At 47.3% G+C, this 9,436-nt stretch overlaps 1 protein-coding gene across 3 annotated transcripts in view; it reads right to left on the reverse strand.

Annotated features, from left to right (window-relative positions):
* The window catches only part of BEND7 (BEN domain containing 7), a 218,343-nt gene extending 214,261 nt beyond the window's left edge, over nt 1-4,082 (reverse strand). For 2 of the 3 annotated variants that reach the window (XM_063926899.1, XM_063926900.1), the window contains exon 1: nt 3,253-3,355. Coding sequence is in view for 1 of the 3 variants with exons in the window: in XM_063926897.1 (XP_063782967.1) it covers nt 3,470-3,530 (61 nt within the window). In the remaining 2 variants the exon portion in view is untranslated. Of the gene's footprint in view, nt 1-3,252; nt 3,356-3,469 lie in introns of those variants that run through there. The other variant, XM_063926897.1, reaches the window with a different exon arrangement.
* Between the last annotated feature and the right edge of the window lie 5,354 nt (nt 4,083-9,436).

The following is a 9,436-nucleotide window of genomic DNA, read 5'->3' on the forward strand; positions in this document are numbered from 1 at the left end:
CCCTGTATGAGAATTTTTGGAGTGTCATCCTTCTCCTTTTCTCCATACAACTATGTTTAGAATTAATGCTGTAGAGTAATATAGATGTGTCCCCTAAACAGTGCCCCATACATCCCCACATTGTAGTACCAAATAGATATATCCCTACAGAAACACCCCATGTGCCCCCAAACTATAGTGCCCTATATGCCTTTGCCCCCAGTTAGTAGTGCCCCAAGATGTCATATCCCCCACAGTGCTTCAAGATGCCATTGCCCCCATACTACCCCAAAATGTCATAACAAAAATAATAAGTTCCAAAGCAAGGCAAAATCAAAATTAGACATACTTGATATTCCTTTCTCCTGATAGACTGCGCTTATCTGCAAGCAAAAGAACATGATGCTGCTACAGTATGCTGCAGTGCAAAGTGCAGACCAACCAGGCTGCCTTCCTGCTTCCTCTTGTATCTAAAGGCCCATACACACTTGCCGATAAAATGAGCGACGTCGCTCATTTTATCGGCAAGTGTGTATGCCGCCAGCGACGACCAATGTGCAGCCCCGTGGGTCAGCAACGATCGTCGCTGTCGCCAGTGCATGCATGCAGGATCTGGACTGTCGTCCACGACCTGCATGCACGGCTGGCGGAGACGTGAAGTCACTGAGCGATATGAGCGGTCATATCGCTCAGTGTGTACTGTCGGCCGCCGACCGGCCGGCCCAGGAAGGGAAACATTGGACGAGCTCACAGAGCGACCGTCTAATGTGTACGGACCTTAATGGGCCCTACACACCGATAGATCTGCCGCCGAGCTGCCCGGCGGCAGTGACGGGGGGAGTGAAGTTTCTTCACTCCCCCCGTCACCCGGCTCCATAGCAGTGCAGGCAAATATGGACGTTCTCGTCCATATTGGCCTGCATGCACAGCCGACGGGGGACAAGCGATGAACGAGCGCGGAGCCGCGCATCGTTCATCGCTGGTGCCTCCACACTGAAAGATATGAACGGTATCTCGTTCATTAATGATCGTTCATATTTTTCAGTATTATCTGCCAGTGTGTAGGGCCCATTAGACTAGTGGGGACAGGCTTCGAGCACTGGTACTGAAGTTCTGTGACTCATGGCCCGTAACTCTCCCTGACAGGGACTTCACAGGTCAAACAGTTATCCAATGTGCCCGGCCTGACTTGGGTCAGACCATATTAGAAGAGTCAGGTGGGCAGTCCAGGGCATGTGTCTGAGGACTGACCGTGACGCTCCTTCGGAGTCAGTCAATTTTGTGGTGCACCACCTATGTTATGGCTCCCCCATGCAGCCGCACCGGTCGCACCCTTGAACTGACCCTCATGCCACCCACGCCAGTTGAACTCACTTTTGATAAAATGGTCATCTACTGATTTTCACACTTTATTTTCAATGGCAACAAGGGCTGAGTTATATTTAAAGAAAGAAAGGCCTTTCACACAATTAAGTACTTCAACTGCAGGCAGAAAATAAGTGGAAAAAGTAGAATCAGATTTTTATCACACTGAAAAGTGTCAGGCTGGCAGGAATGCAACAACCAATAGAGACCTGTCTTGCAGTCAAAATAGGTCGCGACCACTGGCGTATCTATAATGGGTGCAGTGTGTGTGGGGCACACGGGCCCATGGGTCCAGAAGGTGCCCACACCGCACACACTGCACCCATTTCTTCTATACTCACCTTTCTGGTGTCCATCGGTGACTGTGTGTGGGCCCCCTCCTCTCCTGTAGCCGTCACCGCCGCTGCTAGCGCACTGAGCGCTAGCGCATGCGGAGGACTCCAGAAAAATGGCGCGGCGTCCATTTTTTCGGAGTCCTGCACATGTGCTGTAGACTCTGGCACTGTGCCAGAGTCTCGGTGCTGAGAGCGCTGACAGCAGCGGTGACGGCTACGGGAGAGGAGGGGTCCCACACACGGAGTCTGCACACGGGTCCCCTCCTCTCTAGAAACGCCTCTGGTCGCAACAGAAGATCAGGTTTTATGTGCTGTTTCATTTTCATCGGACTTGATGGTAAAATATTGACAAAAAGTGAAGTGAGTACGCACTTTCTACCGTTCTATCCGATATTCTCAAGCAACGCCACCTTTGTGAGATATTTTAGACAGATGAGTTTCATCAATTAAAAGTAAATGGTAAAGGTGTGTTGGTGTGTACGCAGATGTCGGCACTTTGACCGAGACTTCGTAACATAAGTAAAGTAGCATCGAAAGTATGACTGTACAAGTCTGTACCTAGCATTAATCTAATTTATACCAGTCCTTTTAAAAATAGCTGCCAATAGGTGTAATTCTCTGACAAATACTTGTAACCAATTCTAGCAGACTGCACAGCCATTATTACCAATGTTCTGTATTCTTGTTTCCAAATGATAAAAATCAGAAGTTGCTTTTAACTTTTAAATAAACTGATGCAATAAACTGAATGAATGCTCTTTCTATATATTACTTATCCAAGTGAAATAAATCTCTAGAGATATATATATATATATATATATATATCTCATACTGTAGATATGCAGAAGGCTGTAATGTGCATCCAGGGACACGAGACACAGACAGTGTCACCTGCTATGAACTCTGGTAATAGACCACGTTTATATTCCCAGGAGCAGTCACTAGGAAACATACATGAGGTGTACAATGCATTACTTCCATCTTTATGGCCTGTGCTGTCCTCATTACACAAAGCCACATTTAAGCTCGCCATTAATATGTCCTCTCTGCATTGGAGTTGTGTCAACAATGAAATATGCCACAGAGGACAGCTCTGATTATTATAATGGATTATAATATGAGCATGAGGGCGAAATAAAACAATGCAATAAGAAAATGTGCGAGACAATTTCTCCTCTGTATGTGTAATGTATGTATGCCATGCTCTCCCATCCTGGCATGGTGCCTGCATTAAGCTCTTTATGGGGTCCTTACAGCTTTTGTCCTCTGCAGACCTATTCATTCATTGGGCTGTCTTCACTGTGTGCTGTCTGTCACTGTGTGTCCCTGCGGGCACCAGCACTGTCATCGAGGGCTCTTCTACTGGAGGCCCAAATAGCAGGCAGCAAAGAGACAAATTCACCCTCTGTGTCTGTGTCCACACATCGGGGGGGAGGGGACCCGTGAGTGACAAATGCCGCAGCTGCTGCAGAACCTCCTGACCAGAGTGGAACTAATCACTGCCAACATCAGATCAACCCTGTCATCCTTGTCATGTACTGTGTACAATATAATGCCTATACATACACCATACCTGTGTCACACAGTCATGCCACTTCCTGACAGGTGGCACTTCCACCCATGCCACCACCGTGCCCACGCCACGCAGCAGCCTGAGCCCTGCCATCCTTGTCTGTACTATATACTACCTATATAGAGTATATGTCACACACACACAGCCCTGCCACTTCCTGACAGGTGGCAGCAGCAATAGCACCCAGCGCCGTGCCCCCTCCCCGGCCGGTGCCTACCTTCATTCACCAGCTTGTAGCTCTGGGATTTCCTGCTCCTTCTCCTCTCTGAGAACTCCATTCTCTTTGCCAGCCAGCGGTGCCAGGCGGCAATGGGTTTACTGTTACGGTGCTGTAGGCAGTAATAAGTGTGACGATGAGGAGCAGAGGGAAATAGAAAATCTCAGATTAAGACGCTGAGAAGGAAGGGGAGGGGGGAGAATAGAAGAAAATAAGGAAATTAAGCAGCAGAGAGTAATACAGGGAAGGAGCAAGGTCCGCCAGGAAATAAATGGGCAGCAGTGCGATCGCTCAGCTCCAACTGGTGGCATATAGGAAAGTTTTTTTCTAGCTTGCACTGGAGAGGTGCAGGAGAACAATGTAGGTAAATCAGATCATAATCCCTGTGAGCTGCCAGCAGGTCCTGGTCATTTCCCTCCAGTGGGCTGATCTCCCGGGGATAGTACATATGCGGTATCCCAGGGGACTGAGAGCCGGCGCAGACAGGGCCTTCTCTCTCTCTTTCTGTTTTGCTTTCTCCTTTTCCTTTTTTCTTTTAGGGTCAATGATAAACAGGAGAGAAAAAGATTTAGCGACGGAGGAGAGAAGCTGCCACCTGCTGGTGAGGTTTGGTGTTGCGCCGGGTGATGTGTGGAATGACGTCACCAACTGTGTATATACAGAGGGAAAAGAAGGGAGAAGTTGAGAGAAGAGACAAGTCAGTGTAAAGAAACGCTGATTACACACTGACTAGACGATAGTTTGAACGATCTGCCACATTCCAACGGATCGCAACAACAAGTCATTCAAATCGTCCAGTGTGCTCCTGCGGTGTTGTCGTCACAGGTCATGACATACTGTAACATCCCACCAGAACCTGAGCAACCCCCCTCCTCCATTTCCTGACCCCCCCCCCCCCCCTCTCTCTCCTTCTTTCCAACCAACTCTGACATCTTTCTTCCCTGTACCTGGAGCGGAAGTCATGGCCGTTAGGTCGACATGTACTAGGTCGACAGGTCTTTTCACATTTATTAATTTTTTGGGATTTTTTTCATACTTAACGATCCACGTGGACTACGATTGGAATGGTAATCTGAGCCGAGCAAAGCAGTAGTGGAGCGAAGCACCTTGCCGAAGCATGGCGAGCGAAGCGAGCCATGTGAGGGGACACGGTGCACTTATTTGGGTTCCCTGTCACTTTACAGAGAAAACGACACCAAAACAGTAAAAAACCTCATGTCGACATTTTGATCTGTTGACCCAGTACATGTCGACCTAATGGCAATGTCAACCTTCAGTGGCCGACCTAATGAGTGTCAACCTAAATTGGGTCAACCCAACGACCCATACCCCTCCTCTCATGACTCCACATCCCCCCCCCCCAACTTCCTCTACCAGTAGTTGTCCTCCAAGGTTCTGTTCTTGGGCCTCTCCTTTTCTCTCTCTACACATCCTCATTAGGTGAGCTCATTAGCTCTTTTGACTTACAATATAATTTCTACGCTGACGATACTCAAATCCACCTTTCGTCCCATGACCTCTCCCCTATTCTTCTCACTCGTATCTCCAACTGTCTCTCTGCTATCTCCTCTTGGATGTCCCAGCGCTTTCTTAAACTTAACATGTCTAAGACTGAGCTGATCATCTTCCCTCCCTCCCGCAGAACCTCACCTCCCACAATTTCATTATCCATTGATGGCACAACTATCTCCTCTAGCCCCCAGGTGCGATGTCTTGGAGTATTCCTTGACTTCTCCCTCTCCTTCAAACCACACATTCAGTACCTCTCACAAACCTGCTATTTCCATCTTAAAAACATCTCTAGGATCAGACCCTTTCTCACCCAGGACGCTACTAAGACCCTCATCCACTCACTGGTCATCTCCAGACTGCAATCTCCTCAAATCTGGCCTATATCAAAAATGCCTCTCTCCACTCCAAGCTATCCTCAATGCTGCTGCCCGTTTCATCTTCCTCACCAAATGTACTACATCCACATCCCCTCTATTGCAGGACCTTCACTGGCTACCCTTCCCATTCAGAACCCAATTCAAGCTTCTCGCACTCGCCTCCAAAGCCCTCACCCACTCTTCTACCTCTTACATCTCTGACCTTATCTCTCTTTACATTCCCACTCGTCCTCTTCTGTCTGCTAATGCACACCGTCTTTCCTGCCAACTGATTACCTCCCCCCACTCATAACTACAAGGTTTTGCACGTGCTGCTCCCTATCTCTGGAATTCTCTACTTCTCCCCATTCGACTCTCCACCTTTATACAAAACTTCAAACGGGCTCTCAAGACCCACTTCTTCACCAAACCCAGCCAACTCTCCTCCTAACCCTCTTGTCTATGCTCACTGTCTACCCCTTCTGTGTCACCCTGGTCTGTTGGCCCTTCACCTTTTAGATTGTAAGCTCTCAAGGGCAGGGCCTTCTTTCCTCATGTGCCTTTCCTTTTCTTACTTATACAATCTTATACTCCATACTCCCTTTGATGGCACCTAACCCCTGGTTTTCTATACCTGTCCTATATTGTCTTGAACTGTAAGTGCTGTTTTCTTGTTTGCTCATTTGATTATGTACTGTGTAATGGGCGCTGCAGATCCCCTGTGGCGCCATATAAATAAAGGATAATAATAATAATAATAATAATAACAATAATAATCTTTAGGTCTACCCTACATGCTGCTCAGTCTGAGGCTATCATCAACAGCATACTCCTGGATGTGACCACTGACGATATAACTTTAGGTCTTTTGCTAGATTGCACAGTGTGTACGCACTATCCCCTTTTCCGCTTACTGGTCATCTAAAGTCTAGATTACTGTCTCCTCCTGACTGGCATCCCCGACAAATGCCTCTCTTCACTCCAATCTATCCTCAATGCTGCAGTCCAGCTCATCTTCCTCACCAAACGCACTACGTACACCTCCCCTCTCCTAGAAACCCTTCACTGGCTTCCCTTCCCTTTCAGAATCCAATTCAAGCTTCTCACACTTTCCTCAAATTCCTCACAAGATTTTTTACGTGCTGCTTCCTTTCTCTGGAATTTCCTACCTTTCCTCCTCAGACTCTTCACCTCTCTACAAAACTTCAAACGGGCTCTCAAGACCTACTTCATCACCAAACCCAGCCAAATCTCATCCTAACTCTCTGTTCCACACTCTCGGTTTACCCCATCTGTGTCACCCCTGTCTGTCTGCCCCTCCCCTTTAGAATGTAAACTCTCATGAGTAGGGTCCTCTTCCCTCATGTGCTTATCCTTTTCTTACTTTAATAATCTCAACTGCACCAAATCCCGCGGTTTTCGGCCACCCTTATACTTATCTCAGACAGTATTATCTGCTGATGTAGCTATGTTTACTTATCCTGTACTTGTCCGACATTGTCTTCAGCTGTAAGTCACTGTTTTCCTGTTTTGATTATGTGTTTATGTACTCTGTAATTGGGGCTTGCGGAACCATTGTGGCGACAATTAAATAAAGGATAATAATCATAAATCGTTTGTCCAGGAGTTCAAGAGAAATTGTTGACGACATTGCATCGTTTGCCCGTGTGTACCCTTCTTAAGTGGTGGTAGACTCATGCATAATCATTGCGCAAGTGACTAATGCCATACTACTGTACAAAAATGTAAACAGACAGGAGAGCTTTTCATTATATATGTTAAAGAAAAAAGATTGTTTACAAATGTTACTATACTCAGTACCAGAGGTCAGTTTATCAAAATCATTCCAAATTAATAATAAAAAAAAAAACAGTTTAAATCATAGTGAAAGCCCCTCTAAGTGTGGGTATCAGCAAGAACCCCAATGAAGTATATACAAAGGGGTATACTGTACGTGGTCTCAGAGAAGATCCTACATATTTAGCCTCTCTTGTCTAACCAGATTTGGAGAAATTGTGGCGTGGTTGGCATCTCCTTGCGCATCTGATGGGAATACCCTGTAATCCAGCAGTTCTGGGATTATATTCTGGATCTGTTGGAGCAGATTACCTCTGTTCAGATATTGAAAAACTCTTCATCTCCATAAACCTTTAACCTTCATGAGTAAGTCCACTAACAAGTTACTCATACATATTTGTAAAGTATACAATTATTTATAGCCTAGGAGTGGAAACAAGCCCAGCCACCCTCATAAACCGCCCTACTAAACAAGATCTGTTACACATTTTACCGTTGTACTCAATGACACACTTTCTAAATATCACTGAACCTTGGGGATGCAACTGCTATGGGGACCACCCGTTTGGGACAGGTTCTGGAGGCCGGGAAATGGGAGGGGGGTGTGAACAACTCAATATGTGTGGGCATGGGCCAGGGATGCCACTCACTCTGTCCCTGCTGTCTATGTATCTGCTGCCACTATTTCTGTCCACGTCTTTGCTGTCTCTCTGTCCCTGCTATCTATATCACTGCTGTCCCTCTCTCTACCTATGCCCCTGCTGTCTCTCTCTGCTCCTACTGTATCTCTCTGCCCCTACCGCCCCTCTATCTATGCCCCTGCTGTCTCTCTCTGTCCTTGCTGTCACTCTATGTCCCTGCTGTCTCTATGTCCCTGCTGTCTCTATGTCCCTGCAGTACCTCTCTCTATGTCCCTGCTGTCTCTCTTTCCCTGATGACACTCTGTAAATGTCCCTGCTGTCTCTCTATCCCTGATGACACTCTATGTCCCAGCTGTCTCTCTGGCCCTGATGCCTCTCTCCGTCTCTCTCTGTCTTTCTATGTCCCTGCTGCCTCTGTCTGTCTCTATGTCCCTGCTGCCAGGGCCGATTTAACAGCAGTGTAGGCCCCTGGGCACAGCAATGCACTGGGGCCCCTACCCATCCTCCAGTGGTAGGGGTGCGGGGTTGCAATCAGCAGCAGCTGTGATGTCCCGCGGACGGTAGGAGGTGTTCTATCTTCCGCTCAGCATGTAGGACCTGGAGCAGTTATTCTGCTTATTACTCCTCTACTGCACAGATGGTGGGAGATGGGGCGCGAGGAAGAACACTAAACTGTAGAAGGGGGCATTGGGCTGAATGAGGGGCCCTGGTACATGACTTCCACGGGGTGTGTTTAATACGCAGGGAAGGGATGGATAGTGGAGCGGGGTGTGTATTTCCATTATTTCAAATAAACATTTAAATACCAGCGTTAATATATACTGCGGACGCAAGGTGCATCTTATTACCATATACGATAATAGTGCGCTGAACGTCGCAGCACTATGTCCCTTAAAAGAAAGCAAGTACTTACACGCATGGTATACTGAGGTCCAACGCTCAGAGATATATAATAGGATTTTAATACCTACCGGTAAATCCTTTTCTCTTAGTCCGTAGTGGATGCTAGGGACACTTCAAGAACCATGGGGTATAGACGGGATCCACAGGAGAAATGGGCACTTTAAGACTTTGAAAGGGGTGTGAACTGGCTCCTCCCTCTATGCCCCTCCTCCAGACTCCAGTTATAGGAACTGTGCCCAGGAAGACGGACATTTCGAGGAAAAGGATTTATTGTTAAACTAAGGTGAGATACATACCAGCTCACACCACAAACACGCCATACAACATGGCATTTAACAGAACTCCAGTCAACGGCATGAACCATGTCAGCAACAGGCTGACTATAACAGAAACACAACCTGTGTGTAGACATAACTAATAACTGCAGATAGAGTCCGCACTGGGACAGGCGCCCAGCATCCTCTATGGACTAAGAGAAAAGGATTTACTGGTAGGTATTAAAATCCTATTTTCTCATATGTCCTAGAGCAGCCGTGGCCAACCTGTGGCTCTTGAGCCACATGCGGCTCTTTCTTTATTCAAATGTGGCTCCCGACACTCAGTCACCTGACCACAACAGATTCTGGAAACTGGTGCACTCCAGCCAGACACACAGCAACACTACGGCAATTAAAAACTGAGGGAGCCAGATACTGGGCTGTAGTGACATATGAGGGTGGGCTGGCGTGACACAAGGGGGAGCTAGCTGGAGTGACACA

This window comes from Pseudophryne corroboree, chromosome 6, assembly GCF_028390025.1.
Source record: "Pseudophryne corroboree isolate aPseCor3 chromosome 6, aPseCor3.hap2, whole genome shotgun sequence".
Classification (NCBI taxonomy): domain Eukaryota; kingdom Metazoa; phylum Chordata; class Amphibia; order Anura; family Myobatrachidae; genus Pseudophryne; species Pseudophryne corroboree.